General features: G+C 39.1%; 1 protein-coding gene across 1 annotated transcript in view; it reads left to right on the plus strand.

Annotated features, from left to right (window-relative positions):
* Window positions 1–13335, plus strand: part of LOC139310293 (uncharacterized) — an 89184-nt gene extending 75849 nt beyond the window's left edge. The window contains exons 17-25 of the mRNA XM_070934456.1: window positions 470–564; window positions 822–880; window positions 2441–2601; window positions 3788–3922; window positions 7264–7306; window positions 8383–8420; window positions 9927–10014; window positions 11081–11255; window positions 12357–13335. Coding sequence (XP_070790557.1) covers window positions 470–564; window positions 822–880; window positions 2441–2601; window positions 3788–3922; window positions 7264–7306; window positions 8383–8420; window positions 9927–10014; window positions 11081–11255; window positions 12357–12506 — 944 coding nt within the window. The 3' untranslated portion in view covers window positions 12507–13335. The remainder of the gene's footprint in view (window positions 1–469; window positions 565–821; window positions 881–2440; window positions 2602–3787; window positions 3923–7263; window positions 7307–8382; window positions 8421–9926; window positions 10015–11080; window positions 11256–12356) is intronic.
* The last annotated feature ends 11433 nt before the right edge of the window (window positions 13336–24768 follow it).

The raw sequence follows: 24768 nt of genomic DNA on the forward strand, positions 1-24768 counted from the left end.
GGCAGGTTAGAAGTCAAAATAATGAGGATGATACCCACTCTTGGTTGTATCCTTCTATAGATGATTTCTATGTCTTTGCATCTTTTGTACAAATGCAGCTTAGCCCATAAAGTCAAAGCCCTGACTTACATATCAAAAGTCATGTTTCTACCTTATTTTGCAAAGAAAAGGCGTAAAAGTGAATATGTCTGTATGTATGAGAGAAAGAGTGGGGGAGGGATCTAGTCCAGGGGTGGGTTCTACTTACTTTTACTACCGGTTCGCAACGGGATCGCACAAGCATGCTCGCTTCGCTCATGCATGTGCCTTGCTTCTGCGCATGTGCAGATCGTCAATGATGACATCTGGGATGGTGGGTGGGGCCTCCCACCGGTTTTACTACCAGTTCTTATGAACCGGTCTGAACCGGTGGCAACCCACCATTGATCTAGTTTTAGTATTAATTAACAAGGTGTTCTCTCATCCACAGTAAGGACGTTTGTTGGTCACTTTCCACTAACGTTTAACACAACTGAAGGGACCTATGCAGAACTACATCAAATTGAAAGTGTTATCATAAACCTGGTGAGTGTAATAATTGTCCTTTAAATAACTTTTTTTATAATGGCATCTTGTGTGAGGCCATTTTTGAAAATTTTAATAAAATCTCCTGATGCTCTCAGTATTCAGAGAGAAAGGGAAGAAATGGGCAAGCTATAAGAGGGCAACTATATGCCATTGGCAGTTGGGTGGCTATATTGGATCCTGGGTAAGTCCTGGGTTCAAGGCATCATTGCCGAACTTAGAATTCTTGGTTGAGCTTTTTTTCCCCTTGTTTTCAGCTGAACGAATCCCTTTCAACAGTTCCTGGTTATTATACTTCAACTGTTAAAGCCTCAAGGTAAGGAGCATATCACAGTGAAAGAGCTGGGGTATAATTTTATATTTTCCCCCCTTCCTTATTGATATGGCTGGTGTGTGTGTGTGTGTATGTGTGTGTGCGCGCACCTGTGCTTCCCCCAAGTTCCCCTGGGTCTTATACAGTATTATTTTTGGCTCCAAAAGACACATTAGGGCTTATTTTCCTGTTAGGTCTTATTTTCGGGGAAATATGGTACTAAATGCATCTGGCTGATGAGCTTAACTGGGGCTTATTTTGTGGGTAGGGCTTATATTACGAGCATCCTGAAAAATCATGCTAGGGCTTATTTTCCAGTTGGGTCTTATTTTTGGGGAAACATGGTATATATATAATATATGATATATATATATATATATATATATATGTTTTCTGAGGTTTTCGCGGGTGTTTGTATGTAAGTCTTTGGTTATTCGGGTTTTCTCCCGTGTAAAATTGGAGGTTTCTTGGCAACGTTTCAACAAAGTCTCATTCGTCATCTTCAGACTGGTGTTCTCGGCTTCGTGCTTCAAGGAGCAATGTGTTTCTTCCTTTTAACTGCCAGTGGGGGTGTGAACTGATTGGGTGGGAGCTTGGCTGTGTTCTGATTGGGCGGAGGTGTGTTCTGATTGGTTGGGGGTTTGGCTGTGCTCTGATTGGATGGGGGGTTGGCTGTGCTCTGATTGGATGGGTGTGTGTTCTGTTTAGGTGGGGGCTTGGTTGTGCTCAGGTTAGTCTGAGTAGCAGGGGGATTTGAGCTGGTGAGCTGTGTTGCTGTTGTTTGGCTTCGTGTTCGTGGCCGTGCCAACTCTTCATGGTGGGTGTCAGTCTGCTTCATGTATGGATTGGAGGGGTTTAAAGGGGCTAATAATGCAGCTGCGGTCTGGCTTCTGGTCCAGGGTCGTGTCTCATCCTCAGTGTGGGTTTGAGTCTGCTTTCTGCGTGGATGTGTGGTGGTTGCATCCTGTGTGGCTCTCGTGAGTGTGGGTCTGGTGTCATTCTTTGTGTTAGGGACTCGTTTGTCAATAAGGGCGGGTTTCCAAATGGCTGGTAGGCGGGAGGTATCATCATATATATATATATATATATATATATATATATATATATATATATATATATATATATATATATATATATATATATATATATAACGAATTGTCCTAAAAATGCGAGTTCCAGGTATAGTTATAGAAGAGGCGATAGACATCACGATCTCCGGAACGTTTAAAAGTTTAAAATTTTTTATTTTAAAACTTGTGCTAAGCTTTCGGCGGCCCCTACCGACTTCGTCAGAGTATAAATGGGAATTTTATACTCTGACGAAGTCGGTAGGAGCTAATGAAAGCTTAGCACAAGTTTTAAAATAAAAAATTTTAAACTTTTAAACGTTCCGTGTATATGTATATGTATATGTATATGTATATGTATATGTATATGTATATGTATATGTATATGTATATGTATATATACAACATTCCAATGGTCTGACTTAAAATTTTCTATGTTATGCTTCCACAATTGGAGGAAGAGCAGGTAACTTTAAATGGCTCACTCTCTCTTCAGGCAGGAAGGTACTGTTCAAATATCCATCCTGAGCACCTTTTCCATGGCTTCCAACGTCACCTTTTCTGAAGTAATCAGCACAGTGCAAAGCCGGATCCGAGCCTGCAAAGCTCCCACCCTACCCTGCCAGTTCATCTCTAACTTGACCCAGCTCTATAGAGGTAAATAGTGTAGAGTTTCTAAAAAAAAAAAGTGTTTCGAAATAAGTTTATTTACAATAAACAAAAACATTTTCTTCATAGCTGTCTTAGTTGAAGTTGGAGATATCTCAAAACGTCTAGAGGCTGGAATGCAAAGATCGAGTCTGTTCTGACATGTGTCATTTGTCTCATTATAAAAAAAATACTCTATACATGGGAAGGCTGTTTTCATTGTATGTGAGGCCTTTCATCTCAGAGATACATTTGAACGTGTCTCTAATGACCTGCGCACAGTTCTGAGAATCAAATAACAGGGAGGATACATTTAAAACAAAAACAAAAAGATAGCAGTTACAAAGACATTGCGATTAGTTAGATTTTTCAAGAGTGTTAATCTATTGGTGGAGATCCGTAGTCTGTTAAAGCACTACTGTAATCACACAATTGCCCTTGAGATACTTTATGAAAAGGATTAGTCTGCTTGGCACCTCATGAAAGGCATGCAGAGAAAACACACAAATCAGAAAAACAAAAACCGAAATACCAATGTAGAAAATTGCCAAGGTAGATAAATGTAAATCCCACATCTTTAGTGTGAGTTTTTCTCATGGGGTGTATATAATATAATAATCAAAAAAGAAAGCAGAGAGACGTAACATTTCCTATCTCTAAAAGTAAGCTAACTGGCATTGTGTGCTAAATTTCACACAGAAATTCTGCAACTCAAGGAAGAGCGAAGAAATCTTCTCTAGTCTCATCCTCAGAAAAAGTGTTAATAGAGAAGAAGTTCATTTCAGTTAAACTCCTTATTTTAATGCCTATTTTGCTTGGCAGCAGAGTTGGGTATATTCTTACAGTTGCTTTTATTTGGATGGGACTCTTAGTTGCGTACAGTTTAGATAAAGACAAGAAAGCACTTTGGGACATCAAAAATTCTGCCCTCCCAGCTGTGATTTTAGCTTTATTGGTATAACTCGAAAGAAAACAAGATGAGGTTTGTTATTTTTTTTCTTTGCGAGATGAACAAAGCATAATTTTTCTTGGTCCTTTACGTTGACATCTCAGAAGGGAAACTAAGTACAGAATCAAGTAAAAGTTGTAATTTGCAAAGCAAGAATCCAGTAAAGATGCTTTTTTTTTCTTTCCAAGCAAAGTTATAACACTGTAAATGTATTTCCCCTCCCCCTCTCTCTTTCTCTCTTTTTAGTTGGTGGTCTATGTAAACATAAAGATCCGGAATGTGACAGAGGGACTTCGGTGTGTGTAGACTTGGATGGCATTGCCGTTTGCCAGTGCAAACCTGGGTATTTCAAATATAACAAACTGGATCATTCATGCAGAGGTATTGTGCCTTACACAGCTAGGTGTCTGGGACTGGTCTTTTTAATCTTTTGGTTCCAGTTCAAAGGATTTTATGCAGATCAACACAATTCCTTGCCTTTCTATGCATGCTAAGGAAATCTGCTCTCTGAATAAGTATTAAGAGCTTACTGGGTTTCTCGGTCTTTTATTTAACTAGAGTGGAGATATTGGGGATATTGTCTTCTGCCCGCTCTCTCTGAAGCAATCATATTATCTTTTTGCATAGCCAGAAAAATAAATAAAATAAAAGGGAACAGGCCAGGGAGGAGTCCACTACGCCCATAATGAAAATTACATTTTTAGAGATTACATTGTGCAGTTATTTCTGTCTTTGTTTTGTCTGATTTCCTAGGGAAGTTAAAAAAAGGCAATTGATCTTTATGCTCAGCTCTTTCCATTGTCTGAAAAGTATGAATTGTTTTCGTCCCCCAAAGTGGATAATCCACAACTGGAGCCAATGCCATTTACTGAAGGTCTCATCAGAATAAGTTCCATTTGCTGCAAAACAAAATTTTACCCTCTGTGCATCTACAGGGACATTCAATTCTATGCCGACTGAACCAGGGGTGAAATGCTACCGGTTCGCTCTGGTTCAGGTGAAGCGGTAATGATAAAAACTACCGGTTCACGTTAACCGGTAGTAAAAAAAAGCTTAGTAAAAAAATGTTTAAAAAAGCTACTGGTTCCTCCAAACCGGTATTTCCGACGATCAGCTGTGCCGCGTGGTTTAGCTTTGCGTGTCACAGCTGATCCCCCCCTCACTGTTCTACTTACCTTTCCATGCCTCCTTTTGGTGCATACTGCACATGCGTGTGCATGCAGCGTACATTTGGTGCGCAGCGAGCGAACTGGTACCAAATCGGTTCAGATTTCACCACTGGACTGAACCATAATATAGATAAATTTTCAAATGTTATCTAGATTTCAGTAATGTGACCCCATTTTTTATTTGCAATTGTAGCCGTAGCAATCTCTTCCATTAATCTGAATTTCAAACAAAAACAGAAAATCAGGAAAAAGGCATATTTGTGAGATATTGCAATGAAATTGGATCTAATCCAGTCCGTTAGGGAAAACATTTTTATGGGCTCCATAAAAAATACTTTTATGGGCTCCAAGAACACTTTGTAGAACTCATATAAACACTCACAGAAATACAGTCTAAAATAAATATTCTAGATCAGTGTTTCTCAAGCTTGATAACTTTAATATGTGTGGAACTCCCAGAATTCCCTAGCCAGCATCCATTGAGAAACACTGATCTAGATTGTAGATTTCGATTGGGTATACAAATCAAGCAAAGTCAGGTTTTTGTAAGTATAGTTTGTTAAATAAACTATAATTGAGTTTGGATATTATATGAGGGTAATCTACAGTTAGATTCACAGTCTAAGACTGGTGGAAACATAATAATTCAACCTTTAGATCCTGACCAAGGATTGAAAAATTATTTAGGTAGTGTCTAAGAATATAGGCAGTTCCAATTAGGGTAGGGTTTTGTTTTGTTTTTGGAAAATTATGTCTCAAAAATTAAATATTTCCAGATATCAATGTAGTCTTTTAAGTATTGAGCCTCTGAGGTTCCAATCACAATTGGTCTATACAATAGATTTCATTTTCTGTAAGTGTTCAACTTTGATCTGCAAATCCTAGTATTTCATAATTTTTTCTAATTTCCAATCCTAGCATCAACTGACAAATTGTCAGTTTGAAAGGGTGCCACCCTGGGGTGAAATCCAGCAGGTTCTGACAGGTTCTGGAGAACCGGTAGCGGAAATTTTGAGTAGTTCGGAGAACCAGCAAATATCACCTCTGGCTGGCCCCAGAGTAGGGTGAGAATGGAGATTTTGTAAAATCCTTCCCCCTGGAGTGGGGTGGGAATGGAGATTTTGCAGTATCCTTCCCCTGGAGTGGGAGGGAATGGAGATTTTGCAGTATCCTTCCCCTGCCATGCCCACCAAGCCACGCCCACAGAACCAGTAGTAAAAAAGATTGGATTTCACCACTGGTGCTACCAGAGTTCTCTTAATCTGTTATCATAGACTACCTAATATGAGTCTCTTTGTCAAGTGGGTTGTGGTAATTTCTCCAAGGAATGACTGCTGTATGGAGAAGCAGGAATCAATGATGATTCCCTGAATCAGGGAATATTTTATAGGAACTAAATGAATTTTGCCATCATCAATGTCAATAGACAAGAACAATCCGTAGCTCATGGCTGAACTGTGGAGTCCTTGGTGCTCTCTGAGCTTGGTTTTTTGCTTGCACACCTTTCATTACCCAATTTCACCAAAAATGTTTGGAATTATCAGAAGAAGAAAAAAATCATTGAAATGGAAAGTATCTGTTTAGTCACATTAAGTACTGAGAATATCTGTAGCTCAGAGTTGAAATGAGGAGTCTTTGGTGCTCTCTGACCTTGGCTGTTTTTCTTGCAGATGTTTCATTACTCAAACTAGGTAACATAATCAATGCATTGTTAATGAAACGCCTGCAAGAAAGCAACCAAGCTGAGAGAGCACCAAGGGCCACATAGTTGCGCTGTACTTAGTTGCTTAATTGGGAAATGTTGTGATAATTATCTGATTAGATGCTGTTCTTCCCATTGATTGATTTCAGTCTGCCCTAGTGCTTCCAGATTTCCTTGTCAAATGTTGGCCATTCTGATAGGTGCCTGTATCTCCGGTGACATTTGTACCATTGAAAGACTGAGCAAAGATATGAGTCGGGGCCATGTATCTATTTTATCTATGTTTATTTCCTACCTATAATTACCTCCAAGCTGCTTTTCTCCCTGCAAAGGAAAAAAAAAATAGAGGTTTTATGTCTTCAAACCCCTTTCTCCCTCCCCTCATTAAAGTTTGGAGTTGAGCTGAACTCCTGTTGACTTTGTAATGTATTTTTCTATACTGAGTCTTCAATCACAGCCGCGATGTGGAATAATACTGACCTCTACTGGTCAGTTGGTTTAAATACATTTAACTACAAACTGACTTTTATTTACACATACTGTATAAAAAGTCCATCACCTTTTTACCTTCTTAATGATCTTAAACCACCCTTACATTGTATTCTCTGAGAGTCACTGTTGGGAATGAAAAGATTTGATTTTACGGAACCCATACAAAAAATATCTGCTATTGTCTCATAACAAATACAATTTGAAACTGGTTTTTGGAGAAAGTATTGCACAAGATATTGCAGCTTCTTAAAAAGCAAGCCTTTATATTGTACAGCTGAAGTAATCCTTTGACTCTTAACCGTTATATTTTTTCAGCCATTGGCATTTTATTCATCAACATTCTTTCTCTTGATTTTTAGCATGTGAAGATGGGTATAAACTCGAAAATGACACTTGTGTGAGGTATGAAAAATAAGGAGCCTTTTTTCCCTTTTCCCCCAATATATTATATTGAATGTAAGCCTAGATGTCCTCAGCTGCCTATGTCCATTGTGTGGAGGAGGGAGGAGGTCAGAGAGGAAATGAGGTCTGCCACTATGGTCTAGTTCGAGTATTGGCAATCCATAGCTCTGGAGCCGCATGTGGCTCTTTGACCCCTCTCCTGAAGCTCCCTGCTGACCCAGTTGCGTGACCTGTTCTCTGCCCTGAGACACTGGCCCAACCTGGCCGTGGCCGATGCCAACCTCACTAACAGAAGGGCTGGCGGGCTGGGAATGGGATCTGGGAGGATGGTACGATGGAAAGGGGAACAGGCCCACAGCTGAGGAGAGAGCATGAGCCACGGTGGCAGCTTCCCCGAAGACAACCCTCCTCCTTCTCACGAAGGAGAAAAACAGAAAAGAGAGGGAGGGAGGAAGAGACAGAGAGAGAGAGACCCATTTCCCCACAGAAAACACTGGGAGCCACAAAACCTGAGTAGGCGTGGCTGGGGGGGGTGTCATGTGACTGGATGGGAGTGACATTGAGTTGACCACTCCCACCCAAGTTTTATGGCTCCCGGTGTTTTCTTTTCTGTGGGAAATGGATCCAAATGGCTCTTTGAGTGTTTAAGGTTGCAGACCCCTGATCTAGTTGTTAAGGACCAGGCTAGAAGGGGAAGACTGTGAGTTCAAGTCCAGCCTTAGCCATGAAAGCAAGCTGGGTGACCTTGAATCAGTCACACTCTCTCAACCCAACCCAACTCACCTCACATAGTTGGGGAAAATAGAAGGAAAGTGGATATGCTCATCACCCTGTGTTATTTGTGAAAGTAATAAGCATACAATATTTGTTGCTCTTAGAGGAATGAACCAGAATCACAGGGTGGTAATGGTTCTCAGATAAATCAGTCCATGGGAGGAGGCAGAGTGTTAGCATTAGAATTTACAAGAGAGGGGTTCTTTTTACTTTATTCATTGTGGATGAATGGATTCCTACTGAACAGGTTGTGGGTTCATACATAAGAAACTAAAACTGTATCTCCACTGTTTTCTTTTCAGTTGTCCATTTGGATTGGGGGGATTCAACTGCAGGAATCGTACGTATCCAGTCCCAATGTTCTTACCTATTTTATCTAGTTTTATTTGCATTCCTTAATTTTAATACTTCCTTCCATTGCAGATTATAACTGATAAACATATCTGTGACAAATCACCTATAATTATATAAAACCAATCAATTTAGAAAGTATTTACCTCAAAAGCATCTTTACCTAGATAATTTAAATATAATATACGAACATTATATATTTATCTATATAAAATATAATTAAATTGAATATGCATTCAAAATTTACAATTCTTCCAGGTTTGGTTGCTCTTTAATATAGTATATGTTAATACACTTTAATATATACTACAGTATATTGTGTTTAATATATTTATAACTTTATAAAATCTTCTATCTCCCTTTCTGCATTTATTTATTTATTTGCTCAGAAAATTTGGATGCCCCCTTGAGTCCAACTGACTAGAGGAATGTGGCTATTTTCATTTTGTGAAAGGTTTATTTGAGACAAAATTCACACCCACTTATGATTGGAGGACTGGTGTGGTGGAGAAAATAAGCTTATGTACAAATTCAGAATTCCTTCAAGTTGAAACAAAATGTTTTGTTGAGTGATATGGCGCTGCTCCCAATTGTCTCACTAAGGTGGAGCCTGGCAATTACTGAATTAAAAAGAAAGAAAAGAAATTTAGCAGAACTCTAGAAAGATGATAGAACATAATATGGGATTCTGATCCAGTGTCATTTCAAAATCCTTTCTTTAGTGCTCCCTAAATTAAATGATAGCTTCAAGGATATCTTAAATCCGAGGAGTCAGATAGATTGACGTTTATGGTCTCTCCTGGCTCATATTCTAAAAGATGACCCAAACATTTATTTGAGATCAGAGATTGAATGCCTTTGCAGGACTTTTGAAAGAATGTGACTCCCAAACCATATTGCCTTACAGCCTTTTGAACTAGCCAAAGTTTTGGACTGTCCTGAAGAGAAGTTTGCAAAGACAATATAATAATATAATATTTTAATTAGTTTTTTAAATTAACATCTCCTAAGCTTCAGCAATGTGAGCATTGCCTCACAGCCAAGCTGATTTTTGTTCGATTTCCTCCACGATCTGAGTTGGTTGAATCTTTCCTTCTGACATTGGATTGAGATAAACATTCCATGACCGCAACATAGGTCAGATGTCTAGGGAGATTCTCAGTCATCCAGGTTGTCCCAAAGGTGCTTTTTTTTCAAGAGGCAACTGGACTTTCTGGTTTTTCTTTGAAGACATTTTGCTTCTCATCCAAGAAGCTTCTTCAAGCTTTTTCTCATCCAAGAGGTGAAAAAGCTTCTTGGATGAAAAGCGAAACATCTTCAAAGAAAAACCAGAAACTCCAGTTGCCTCTTGAAAAAGCATCTTTGGGACAACATAGGTCAGAGTTTCCAGCTAAGGACTTTTCGCAGAGAACAGGAAACTGACAGACATTTATTGCTAGTCATTCTAGGAAAAAAAAATGGAGTGGTGCTTAAAATGGCCTCTTCTTTGTTTTAGCATACCAGCTTATCACTATCGTGATTGCAGCAGCTGGAGGGGGACTTCTGCTCATTATGGGAATAGCTCTCATAGTCACATGCTGCCAGTAAGTACCATAAATGTCTCATCCTTTGATGTTTTTAAATGATTTAAATAACATTAATGAGAAATAAAAGCAGTTTTTAATTTTTGAAAAGGCTCCTATGGATTATATCTTTATTGATCAATTTGCTTTGCCTGTTTAAACAATAGTTAGCTTTGCAAACATCAGGAAGGTCCAAGCTGACAGAAAACAGTTTCAATCATGTTGTGAAGCTTGTGCTGGCAATAATAAGCAGATGTTCCAGTACTGAGTAGAGGAAATTATTTTTTGAGATTATTTATTTCATGTTGTTAAAGAAGAGAGTTCGATCACGGGTGAAATCCAGCAGGTTCTGACAGGTTCTGGAGAACAGGTAACAGAAATTTTGAGTAGTTCGGAGAACCATTAGTGGAAATGTTGAGTAGTTCGAAGAACTGGCAAATACCACCTCTGGCTGGCCCCAGAGTGGGGTGGGAATGGAGATTTTGCAGTATCCTTCCCCTGGAGTGGGGTGGGAATGGAGATTTTGCAGTGTCCTTCCCCTGGAGTGGGGTGGGAATGGAGATTTTACAGTATCCTTCCCCTGCCATGCCCACCAAGCCACACCACACCACGTCCACCAAGCCACGCCCACAGAACCGGTAGTAAAAAAATTTGGATTTCACCACTGAGTTGGATATTCTTGTTTTCCTGCCTTCTGTCCAAACAATGTATTACATCCTAGCCACAATTCTGTAATTGGTAGATTAGGCTAAGAAAAAATAATCTTTTATAATCCTCTAGCATAGTACTTAGACTTATATACCACTTCACAGTACTTTACAGCCTTCCCTAAGGCTGTTTACAGAGTCAGCATATTGGCCCTAACAACCTGGGCCCTCATTTTACCAACCTTGGAAGGATGGGAGGCTCAGTCAACCTTGAGCCAGTCAGGATCGAACTGCTGGCAGTCAGCAGAGTCAGCCTGCAATACTGCATTCTAACCACTGCACCACCACAGCTGAACCCAATGTATATAAGTGGGCACTTTCAAATCCATGTTTTCCACTTCACATTATTTAGCCTCAGCTAAATGTATTTTTCTTTTCAGAAAGAATAAAAATGATATAAGCAAACTCATCTTCAAAAGCGGTGACTTCCAAATGTCACCGTATGCAGAATATCCCAAAAACCCTCGTGTTCAGGACTGGAGCAGAGAAACCATTGAAATGCAAGAGAACGGGAGTACTAAAAACCTATTACAGATGACGGATGTTTACTATATGGTATATATTCCTACTTTGAATGAATGTCTGGGAAAGATAGGCACTTTGCATCATTCAGAGATGCGTAAGAATAAAAAAGCAGGATTCTCTTATCAATTGTTCAATACAAAGTGAAAATACAGCAAACGGTCACTGAGAAATGAACAAAATGAAGGTTATGAGATTGTTCATATTATAGTATTTCATACTGACTTGGATTGGTGGCTATGGTAGCTTCTTCAGTAATGTTCAAATACGGGTTGTCCTTGACTTAACAACCATTCATTTAGCATCCATTTACAGCGGTCACGTGATCCTCATGTATAAACTTCCCAGCCATGTATAAACTTCCCAGACAAGAAAAATCAATGGGGGAAGCCAGGTTTGCTTAATGATTGCATGACTCACTTAACAACTGGAATGATTCGCTTAACAACTGTGGCAAAAAAAAGTCATACAATGGGGCAAAAGTCATCTGCCTTGCTCAGCAATGGAAATTTTGGTCTCAATGAAGGTCGTAAGTCGAGGACTACCTGTATTGCAGGTTGTAGGAACCCACTGCTTCTGTCTAAAATCTATTAGAATTCATTTCTTTATATGAAAATACTAAAAGAAAATACTTCTTTTAAAATACTTTATTTAAAGTATTTTTAAAATATTTTTAAACGAGTTGCCAGGTTGTTGATAATTGATCAGGAATGTATTCCTTTTGCATTATTGAATTCCCAAAGGTGTTTAACTAAGTTAGATAATAATGAAAAGAATACTATCACATTGATTTCATAGGCATAGATTTATCCTGTTTCTTTAACCACTTTTTCCTCTTTTGTTTTGGACACTATGATGTTTTCCTCTTGCTGTATATTCATATTTAAATCCCATGGGATTGGAATGCAATCTTCATTATTATTGAATGGCTTCCAATAGAAGAATGACGAAGAGGTATAATCCCCTCTGTTTCTAGAAGTATACGAAGCTGAAAGATAAGGAAAGGTTTGGGGAGAAAAGTGCCTGCCAGAGAAATTCCCATTTGTGCAATATTTAGCTCTGTCCATGTAAAAAAAACCTGGCAAGTGTTGAATTATTCTTTCCTTCTTTTCTGTGTAAATCTCTCTCCTTTAGCCAACTAATCTAAGGAATCCTGAACTAGAAAGAAATGGGATCTATCCACCTTACACAGGTCTTCCAGGATCTCGACATTCCTGTATATACCCTGGACAATATAACCCATCCTTCATTAGCGATGACAGCAGAAGAAGAGATTATTTTTAATGCAGGTGAAAAAGGCAATTGAGTGACAAATGAGACCTTTGTATGCAGCGTGTTCCCGAGTATGCAGTCATCAGACAACAACTTGGTCACAACTGTGTACTTTGAACCTGTGGAAAATCTCAGAAGGAGCTGCGCACAAGGAGCCACCTCCAGCTGAGCAGTAAAAAGAAGGCAGGTGTGAAAAGCAAGTTCCGTACGTCTGGTTGTCGGAAAGACAAGGAAGACATTCTGCATATGTTCCTCACCACTAACTGTGTCACATAATGTGAACGTAATAATAGATCGTGAAAGCAAAACTAACAAACACTGTGGATGACACGCTAAATCTGATGCCATTAGGGTGTGTTGTGTTTACAGATAGTGACTAGTGTGCTAGGTTTGTGTTGCCCACTTTTTTTTTATGCAAAGCTGGCTTGAATGAATGTTATGGAATGAACCCTTGCCCTGTTGCCAGGCGTCTACTAGGAGGTACTCGCAGCATGTTGCTCACCAAGGGGTGGAGATGGGTACGGGAATATGGCCTAGAGATATGGGATCCTCATGCAGAATCCAAGGTGGGGTTTTATCCCTCTCCAAAAAGGAAAAAAAAGTGATTCCCCCATGATCTGTCCTGTCATTTAGTTATGGCCTAGGTTTGTAGTAGTGCTGCTTAACTCATTGCCCTTATTCATTCTTCCCTATGCACTGCAGGCCAGATGCAAAAAAGTTACATTTAGTTATATTCTGTGGATTGTTTCCGCTTTTCTGTGTAATGAGGGTGTAGGTCTGTCTACGGAGATTCTCAATCATCCAGGTCATAGTTGTCCCAAAGGTGCTTTTTTTCCAAAAGGCAATTGGACTTCCTTGGTTTTTTTCTTTGAAAACCTTTCACTTCTCATCCAAGAAGCTTCTTCAATTCTAACTGAAGAAGTTCTAACTTCAGTTAGAACTGAAGAAGCTTGTTGGATGAGAAGCGAAATCTTTTCAAAGAAAACCCCCCCAAGAAAGTGCAGTTGCTTTTGGGGAAAAGCACCTTTGGGATGCAAGTGTATAGTAGGTCATCTGCATGTAATACAATCTTCTCTAATAGATTACATTGTCCAGATCCTGGCCAAAGTTTTCCAGGTATGCAAAGTTGCTCCTACATCATTTGATAATAGTAAATGCACAAAATGTACAAACAGAAATAATGCAAGACAGCTTAATCTCGTACTTAATTGCTCATAAACTTGTTTATAACATTTCCTGATTAAAAAAAAAAACCTGTGGGGAACTTTGATATTTGTTCTAAACAAATGTTATTCTGAAAAGTGATCTTTGTCAAGGTGTGGCAAGTTGATAGGTATGGTTGAGTGGAACTTGACCTTAATCGTAAAAGTTCATAAATGGCGAAGGGCCGGATGCGCAGATTATTCATTTGTATTAGAAGAGTACAGAATGTGAGCAAATTCAACAGAAGACCATGTGATCACTTCAACTTTGGTCCTTCAGAGTCACAATGGAGCAGACTATGCTTACCTTGTGCAGTAGTTCCCTATCTGTAACACTGCACAAAATGGTACAGAAAGATATGCCATGATCAGGGGTGGGTTCTACTTACCTTTACTTCCGGTTCGCAATGGGATCGTGCACAGATCGCTGATGATGACATCCGGGGCATGGGCAGGGCCTCCTGCCAGTTTTACTACCGGTTCTTGCGAACCGGTCTGAACCGGGGGCAACCCACCACTGGCCATGATGCAGAAGAAAACATGCACGATAGAGGCTACCACATCCAGTTTGCCTCCAGGATTGACTACTCGAAATAGAATAATGAAGTCCCTATGAAGTCCCTGGAACTATCCTCTATGGTTATACCTAATTCTGTAATCAGAGGAGTAGACAGTTTAGCACTGTTGATATTTGGGGGGGGGGCATACTATGGCACTATGGAAATAGTAAGTGCATAGTAATAAAATACTCATTTAGACAAAAGGCAAGGCAATGAGGTACATCCATTCACCAATTTGTTTATTAAGAATGCCTCTGGCGTCTGACTCATTGTCAGAAATAAAAGTTGTTATTGTAGGGTGCTACTTTGCTTTAGAGTAGACTAGCTTCACATTCATTGTTTCAAATTAAAATCCAGAAGAAAAAAAGAAAGCTTTGTGGGCATCAAAAGGCACAATATTATCCCTAGCCATAATATTGGACATCCAGAAATTATAACAATTGTCCAAGGTATTTCTGGGGAAATTGATTGTTTCAAGAGGCTAAGATAAAACTAAAGCATCCACATCTGTGCTCCTAAGCATATATTGGTCCTCTTCTATTTATAGACTAAGCAGGGTCTAACAATGGGAAAGGTGGAAGGAAAGAGAAGAGGGCAACCTATAGCAAGGTAGATGGAGTTAGTAATGGGTGCACCACTGAAAGACTTGAAGGGCCAAGTTAGGGATAGATCATCTTGGAGAAATTCTATGTGGCCACTAAGTATTGGGACTGACTTGATAGCATATATGCAATCAAAGTAGATGAACTAGTTTTTCCCCAACCTACGCAGAGACTATAATAGAAGGTTATTTTCTTAAAACACCTGGAACACACCAGGTTAGGAAAAACTGTACTAAGCAGTCTCTTCCGTTTTGTTTCAGTCCGTAACATCTCCATTTATGAAATGATGTAGGAACAACATGTTAACAGTTGTTAACAATATTTAACTGTGTGCTGTTCAGATTGCTGCCTTCTATATTGGGATTTGCTGCGTGATGAAATTAAGACTGTAGAAAGCCCTCTATTATGTGAAGATTTCCCCCCCAAAGCTGATTGGACTAGAAGACCTCCATGGTCCCTTCCAACTCTGATATTCTGATCCTGCTTGATATGGAGTATAAATGAGGAAGTATAAATGTGAACTCCTGGATCCAGCACAAAATAACTTGGAGCCGAAGGGATGGGGTGGGGGAGCCTTCCAGCATGCAGTCAAATTGTATTTGTGCTGCATCAGGATTGCATATATACACCCAAAGAGATGGTCAGTACTGCATGAGCTAGCAACACTGCCCATACTAACCATCTACTTGATAGCTCCGGTAACAACATGGCGGGTCAAAGTGTCTCAAGCAGGACTTCGTTTTTAGACAGGAAAAAAAAAAAAATCAGTTGTCTACATTGACTTTCCAAGAAATGTGTCATTCCCTTAGTTTAAACAACCGAACTATTTCTTACACCATCAGTTTATACCACAAGTTTAAACAAAATATGTAATTCCTTAATTTAATCCTCTCAATTAAATCCCTCAACCTATTGAGTGAATCCTGCCATTGGATCTCCTGGAGATTGAGGTTTTGTACTAGATCAGGGGTGTCAAACTCAAGGCCCGGGAGCCAGATCCGGCCCGTGCAGTGCTTAGATCTGGCCTGCGGAGCCGCCCTGGAAACAGAGAAGGACTGGCCCGCGATGCCTCTGGAACTCAGGAGGGCTGTATGACAGGCCGTCGCAGCTGAAAACAGAGCTTGCACGGGCTTCCCAAGCTCCGTTTTCTCTGGCAGAGGATTGCAGGAGGCAGTCACAGCCAAAAACGGAGCTTAGGAGCCCATTTTCACTCTTTTCACAAGAATGCTTGGGCTGCCACAGCTCGAGTGACGTCGAGCTGGCCAAGGCTACCCTATCAAGGCCCCCCCGCCCCCCCAGTTCAAACACAATCCTGATGTGACCCTCAATGAAATCAAGTTTGACACTTCTATACTAGATGGACAGATTTCATATAGTGAATTCTTATAATTTTGGCCAACCATCATTCTCAATATTTCCTTGGGGACAACCATAACAATTTCTTAACTTGTCATAAATAGGCACACATTTCTACTGCAGATGTATTCTTCGAAGATGATAACAAGCTCTGTGGAGTTTAATTTTGTTGCCAAGCAACAAAAAAACCCTTCCCTGCATAAAGGGGACCCAAAGTAGTTATTAATTTATTTAGCTGAAATAATTGGATTTTTCCAGGTGATTGTCTTGAATCATCATTGTTTAATATCAGTGTGCTGAAACTGATATTTAAAAAACCTTAATTGGGTTTTATTTATTTACTCTTTACAAAGGGCAAGCTTGACTATTTTGAGAAAATATTTAAGGTTATGAATATATGTACTTACGTGAAATAAGTTCTATCAGACCAAATATTTTTTTTTTCCCTTGGAGGCCTGGCCTTCCAATGATAACATAAATATCTATAAGTATGGGCACATTAATTCAGGGGTGATCAACTATGCTGACCCTCCTCATTTCAGCTGCATTAAAAACTGCCTAGTCCTGCTTTTCTTTGTGAAATATATAAATTAGATATTTTTTGCACGAAAATAATAAGCACTGATTTCTATGAAATTAGTTAGCTTCACAGAAAGTTCTCCAGAGAAGCATGTAATATCTTATATCACTTGTTAACTCACGAATATGTGAAAAGTTTAAACCTAATGTTAATTTTACATGAAATCTTCTCTGTCTTTTAGTTTTCTTATAAAATTTACATTTGTCACTTTTAGTAGGCCACGCTCAAAGCTGCATATGATACCTTCAAAGAGAAATCATGCCTTGTGTTTTTCTCCATGATGACCCTGAATTACTGACCATCAATGACTTGTAATTATTGTATTGTACATTGTTCAGCTTTGCATATTTGTGAACATATCTTCCGATTTGTTTTGGTTATTTTAATTTTCCCACACAGTGTTATTTAAAATCGTATCTTATTTGCAACCTTCACTAATTATACAGTAATGTAGTTTCTAAAGTATAATTTCTAAAAATTGGATTATTTTTATATCAGTGTCCAACATATCTGAACTCTGGCGTTCTAGTCAGTATGTTAAAAAAAGGCTACAATAAAAGTATTAATAATATTCTCAACATGTGTTTTTATTGGAACAAATGATGTTAACCAAAACTATGCTTCCGTATAGAAGAATTAAGTAGACATAGGGAAATAACTATGGCCATGGATTTTGAGATCACATGTATAAAAGTAACATTAATTCTAGAATCCTGGGACAGTTGAGGAATCTTAGCAGATACATTGAGATGGGTGCATTTATTGAATTTGTACACAATGGCCTTCGTTTGATTTTGAAAACACCATAAAGGCAGCATGAGGCAGACTTTCCTGGGAGCTGTTCAATAACTGGAATATCTATGGAGATTCTCAGTTGTTCCAAAGGTGCTTTTTCAAGAGGCAACTGGACTTTCTGGTTCTTATTTGAAGTTGTTTCACTTCTCCTCCAAGAAACTTCTTCAGCTCTGGTCTTCAAAGAAAAACCAGAAAGTCTAGCTGCCTCTTGAAAAAGCCCCTTTGGGACAATAACTGGAATACCATTACCATAAAGATTTTCTCCTAAGCGGCAACCTTACCGATGGGAGCAAAGCAAAGTATTAGAGGGTCTTCTCAAGAATATATAGAATGTATATATGGAAGAATGGTAGCTTATGATGTAACCTTGTCCCAAGTTGTTTAATATTTAAAAGAAGGAGTGGACTGGCAAGCCAATTATGCAAGCCAGTTTACCAAGGATAAACATGTAGGTGAGGCCAGGAATTTGTCTCTCCCTTTCTGTATATATAATTAAGTCTATTTTAGGGTTAATAAAGCTATATTTTATGCTTTCCCATTACAGAGGGAAGAGAAGAGAAAAATGCACCAACACTCTGCCAATATTCAATAGTATGGTCCAAGTAGGACAGGATTAGGGCTGCAAGCCATTCATTTCTGATTTAAGGTTAAAACTAGCACAGAATTGTGTCTGGTAATAAACCAAATGTAATTGCAGTTATTTAAACCTAGGTTTAATAAACACACAATGAATGAATAGCATTTCTTTTTATGTATATGTATAGACTTTGGGAGTGTGCATTTACATCTATATAGTATATATTTACTATATATTGTATAAGATAAAGACTTCTTCAAACGGAGCTTGACTTTGGACATCCCAGTCTAGCTAACATCCTTGCTGTTTCTTAGATATCTCCCATCTAAGTGCTAACCAAGCTCACCCTCCTTAACTTTTCAGACCATCCAAGATCAACCAGGTGCTGTTACCTTCAGTCAGAGTCAGTGATATTTTAGAACAATTTTTAAAGACAGTCCCTTCTACTCTGCATTGCAATAGCTAAGTAGAAGATTACCAGAGGATGGGTAGTTGCAGTCAAGCTACATCTGTCTAGGTAAGGTGTGGTTGATATGGATCTAGGACAACTTGCTGTGGCCAACTCAACATGGAATACTCAACACAGCCAACTTGCTGTGGAACAACTCGCCGTGGGACAATTAAACATATTGTTTTATTCAGTTACTTTTATTATTGCTGACCACACTTTTATTGAAATTATTGTAATTCTTGTATTTCTGGATTGACTATTTTATTAATATTGCCCACAGTTCCATTGAAATTAACTTAACTTTTATATTTGTTGAATTGTCCTGTGATAAGTTGTCTCGCGGTGAATTAACCATGGCAAGTTGTCCCACAGTGAGTTGGCCATGGCAAGTTGTCCTTTTTTAAGTTGATATAATTGCCACCATCAATAAAAAATAAAAAGTGTTGAGGGATAAAACCTCCTTTCTCATCCTGTGAGTCAACTGTAGTCTCAATGCATCAGTTTGAGAAAAGTGAATATACAGGTAATCCTCAACTTGCAACAGTTCATTTAGCAACTGTTCAAAGTTATAACTGCACTGGGAAAAAAATGACAATTTTTCACAGTTATGACCTTTACAGCATCCCCATGATCATGTGATTAAAATTCAGAAGCTTGGCACCTGATTCATACTCGTAACCATTGCAGTGTCCCAAGATCATGTGATCCCCTTTTATGACTTGACAAGCAAAGTGGATAAGGAAGCCAGATTCACTTAACAACCATGTTAGTAACTTATCAACTGCAGTGATTCACTTAACAACTGTGGTGAGAAAGGTTGGAAAATGGGGCAAAACTCACTTAACAGATGTCTCACTTAGCAACAGAAATCTTGGGCTCAATTGTGATCGTAAGTCGAGGACTACCTGTAATGCCATCTCAGGATTGAACATAAATATGGTACTTACTATGCAATTCTTTAATTTATCCCTGGTCTAGAACAAGCTGGAAATCATTTAGCAAAATAGACCTATCATAGATCAACATCAACTTTATCTTGTCTAGAGACTTTGGACTAAGGTTTGGTTTGCTTGATTCCATAAGTTCATTTTTGCACCAAAGTGCAGAATTTTAGGAGTTGTCCAGAGAATTCTGTTCAACTTGGTGCATCTGGAGAAGACTCCATTCCATAGAGGATACCTATTAAGGCCAGAGCCTGATTCCACACACTATATAATCTGTTCATAACCAGTAAACCTCTGACTTTTTTTTTAATGATTGCATGTGATTATGTTCTAAATATAAGTTTACCACTTTGAATACATGGGAACTGGTAATGGGCAAATGCATAGAGGTCAAGCAGAGAGGCTGTTCTTAATTCTACTTTTGTACAGCAGAAGCAAAATTAGGCTTTGAGGTCCTAAGTTAACTTGGTCTAAATTTCCCTTCAGGCAAGAAGAACTTTATTTATGTTATTTATTCATTAAATTTGTATGCCGTCCATCTCACCAAGAGGAGGCTCTAGGTAGCTTACAAGTAAAAACAACAAGATAAAACCTTAAAATAATATTAACATTAAAACTGACTAAAAATCATCGAAGGTGGGAAGGAAGGGAGCAAAATGCACATGAGGTAGAACTGGAGTCTTAGCTCAGTCCATTAACTACCACCAAACCCTTTAAAGGCTTTGGATCCAAAGCTCCTCGGACCCTGCCCTTGCCCCACAAAGCAAACCTCTCACGTGGTTTTCTTTGTGACATCTGAAAAAAAGAAGAGGCTGTGAATGCTGCGAAGGAAGGAAGAAAAAGAATATGTTATGAATTTTTCCCCAAGGTTGAAACACTTCCTCCAATCCTAAAGGGAAAATCCAAACAACTCTAAGCTAAGGAAGTGGAAAACAAGCTTACTATGATAATTTGACCTGAACTAATAAGATAAAAATTGTATTAAAAATATTCCATAGATATTTACTTCAAAAGACAATCCAACACCCACTCTCCAGTGGGGGACAATACAAGCAATAGCAGATTCTCTCTCTCTCTCTCTCTCTCTCTCTCTCTCTCTCTCTCTCTCTCTCTCTCTAATCTATCTATCTATCTATCTATCTATCTATCTATCTATCTATCTATCTATCTATCCATCTATCTATCCATCCATCCATCCATCCATCCATCCATCTATCATCTATCTATCGATCTATCTCTATCATCTTTCTCATCTATCAACTATCTATCTATGAATCTATCATCTATCTCTAATCTATCTATCATTATCTATTATCTATCTCATCTATCATCTATCTATCTATGAATCTATCATCTATCATCTATCATCTATCTCTATCTATCTATCAATCATTATCATCTATCTATCTATCTCTATTATCTAGTAGGAGTCGCGGTGGTGCAGTAGTTAGAATGCAGTACTTCTGCTGATCATCGGCTGCCAGCAGTTTGGCAGATTGAATCTCACCAAGCTCAAGGTTGACTCAGCCTTCCATCCTTCCGAGGTGGGTAAATGAGGACCCAGATTGTTGGGGGCAATAGGCTGACTCTGTAAACTACTTAAAGTAAAGCACTGTGAAGCGGTATATAAGTCTAAGTGCTATTGCTATCATCTATCTATCTATCTATCTATCTATCTATCTATCTATCTATCTATCATCTATCTAAATCTTACTACCCAAAGTGACTCTGGCCAGTTCTATAATACAAAATATTTAAGAGTAAAGCTCAGGTCTAAAACATCTATGACAATAATGTCAATGAACACCTATTTACAATAATCCATAAAGTCCAAGGTCCTAACTAAAACAGGCATCAATTAATCATCCATTAGTGGCTTAAAATAGTACAGCTCGTAGTAATAAAAGTTGCACCAGATGGTAAACTATAGTCCCAGAAATAAATATATTGAATGTTAAGACAAGGAAATAATTTCTATATACGTAGTATGTTAGTATAATTTGTTTTTCTACCGAAAGTACTTAGCTTTGAAACCCAGTGTAACCATTCCACAAATTCAACTTTTATATAAAGAATTAATGATAGAATCTTCAGGATCTCACTTTCTCTGAATGAATGTGTCACATATTTCTATTTAGCTACTTATTATTAATCATCTAGATTCTTGGTAAAAACATTGCTTTGTAATTCAAACTATGAATTTAGCTGAAGGAGGTTGAAGAGTTGATTAGTTTCTGCTCTTTTTTCACCTTTGGTTCCCCCTTGATCATTTCACTTCTGATAATGATTTATACTGGGATCATGAACTCAGTTGAACAAACTTATATCACAAGTAATTGTGTAGGATCCAATCTGGGTTAGTTACCAGGATCAGATATTTCATCTTCCAAGTTTTAGACTTGTGCTGGAGCCCATCCTCAGGGAATTCTCTCTATCGAGGAATGAAAAGTTAGATTACTAGAGAGAAGTTCCCTGAAGATGGGCTCCAGCACAAGTCTGAATGTTGTGTGATAACCCAGGGCAAGGCACAAAAGCAACACAGTCAGTTGATAGTTCAAACTCCCCTTTATTGTTTCAACTTTCCCCCAAATGCTCCCACGTTTATGGCAAGTCCTGGAGCAAAGCACTTGCACACACACCTCTGGCTGCAAGTAGTCCAGCAAAACGCTATTAGCACAACGGCTTCAAGGCAAGAAGTCCAGCGTGGCAAGGGAACATGGCAATGAGTCCACGAAGCAAAGGAACAAGGCAAGAAGTCCATGAAGCAAAGGAATAAGGCAATTATAAGACAAGAAGTCCAGCAAACTCCAGACATCGGCAATGGCACACAAAATCCCATGAATTCAGCATTTGTTCCTGACAAACGCCTCTCCCCAGGTATGCCTTGTGAAGAGGGGCTGGGCGCTCTCCTCCCAAGTCATTGGGTCAGCCTGCACTGTTCCCACCTCCTCTCCACTCTCTGTGCTTGGGGATCAGGTGGGGGCAGTCCTTGCTCATCGCCTGAGCTTCGTCGCTCCTCATCTCCACTGCCTGCCCTTTCTTCCCCCCTCTCTTGGTCGTCCTGGCCACGTTATTCCCTGCTGGCAAGCCGTCCAGTGGTGGAATTCAAAATTTTTTACTACTGGTTCTGTGGGCGTGGCTTGGTGGGTGTAGCAGGGGAAGGATACTATAAAATCTCCATTCCTTCCCCACTCCAGGGGAAGGTTACTGCAAAATCCCTATTTCCTCCCAATCAGCTGGGACTCGGAAGGCAGAGAATAGATGGGGGCGGAGCCATTCAGAGTTGGTATTTACCAGTTCTCCGAACGATTCAAAATTTCCGCTACCAGTTCTCCAGAACTGGTCAGAACCTGCTGAATACCACCTCAGATGGTGGTAGCCCAAGGGACCCACCCAGGGCTGCCTCATCCTGCTCCTCCCCACGTTCAACCAAAGCCAACAAGGCCATCCCCTTGACCTCCGTCGGCCCCAGCTCCAGCTCATCCTCCTATGTGGACTCAGGCTCTGATAGAGCCATGACAGCTTGGAAGACTAAACATCTGATCTCAGTGCCTGACCCAGATTGTATCCTGCAACATTATCGCGGGACAGATATATTTGCCTTCATTCACAAGTATCATACTTGGTTAAAGGCCAAGGAGAAACAATGGGAAAATTGCTATGATCGAAGCATAAACAGAATAAAATCACCTTCCATTTATATTCATAAGTTCATCCCTCAGCTAAAAAGGCATAGAGGTGCATAAACACTCCATAATTATATTGATGTGAATAATATGTGTTTTAAAATAACAGTTCATGGTATCCATCAAATGAAATTACTGCATAAACGCAAATAAGATAATAAAACAAGGGAATTAAAAACATCCCATTAGACTTCAATCTAATTGTCCTTGGGAGGAAGTCTCAGGGATAGGGGATATTTCAGAGTTCTCTTTTTGGAACCCAAGAAAAAAGCTTTTGAGTTCTGAACAGGTCAATCTAACATTGAGTTTTCCCTCTCCGTACCTATAAATACTTCTCTGTTTTTCCCTTTTTGCCATCAGAACTTGAATATGGAGAGATAAGAAAGAGAGAACTGAGAACAGGTGTCTGGGGGGGGGAGGTTCATGGAAATCAGGGTGTATTCATCTTTTATGCCTATAACCCAAGAAAAATATTAGACAATTATCAGTGCTGATCCAAATTCTCTTCTATTTTTCTTTCTTAAAAAAATCAGCCAAGAGGTTAGGCACAATGTTTTATGTCATTTTTTTTTCTAACGCAATAAGATTTTTTATTTGCAATTTCCAAAACCTAACAGTATCTCTAACATTAGTTATCCTATAAAACAGAAAATAAGTATTACCCTTTAAAATAACACTTAAAATCTATTTCAGTAATTAACAGAGGACACCCACTGGTGCATTCAGTCATCACAATTTTTCCTTTCCTCAAATAGATGTAGGAATAAAGAAAATTAATCCATTTGCTTTTTTTCACATACTATGGTCTATAAATAATGGGAAGAGAAAGAAAGAGAAACAGGTAGCTTAAGTAATATTAGCAACATTCTAAACCATTCTAAGAGAGCAATCCAAGGAGAACAGCAAGAAGAAGCAGTAAAGGTGGAGAAAGACTTGAGTCCGGGGACTGTTCAAAGGAAGAAAATAGGGTGGTACCAGGGGTGAAATCCAGCCGATTCTGACAGGTTCTGGAGAACTGATAGCAGAAATTTTGAGCAGTTTGGAGAACCGGTAGCAGAAATTTTGAGTAGCTCAGAGAACTGGCAAATACCACCTCTGGTGGCCCCAGAGTGGGGTGGGAATGGAGATTTTGCAATATCCTTCCCCTGCCACGCCCACCAAGCCACTCCCACCAAGCCACGCCCACAGAACTGGTAGTAAAAAAATTTGAATTTCACCACTGGGTGGTACATTTAACATAGCAGTGAAATAATAAAACATTGGAGGGCATTGGAACCACTCTACTCTGTTACTGAAATGCCAACCTTCACCATTTCCAGAGAGAATTTATTATGAAGGTCCAAGTTGTTGGGTGAACTTTTCAGCAGTATCTGGAAGAAGACTCCTAGAAGAGAACATCGATTTTCATTTCCACTTGAAGAAAGGGAAACTTGCAGAAAGAAAGAAAGAAAGAAAGAAAGAAAGAAAGAAAGAAAGAAAGAAAGAAAGAAAGAAAGAAAGAAAGAAAGAAAGAAAGAAAGA

Source organism: Pituophis catenifer, unplaced genomic scaffold, assembly GCF_029215685.1.
Source record: "Pituophis catenifer annectens isolate HBS135680 unplaced genomic scaffold, rPitCat1.0.hap2 SCAF_1, whole genome shotgun sequence".
In the NCBI taxonomy this organism is placed as follows: domain Eukaryota; kingdom Metazoa; phylum Chordata; class Lepidosauria; order Squamata; family Colubridae; genus Pituophis; species Pituophis catenifer.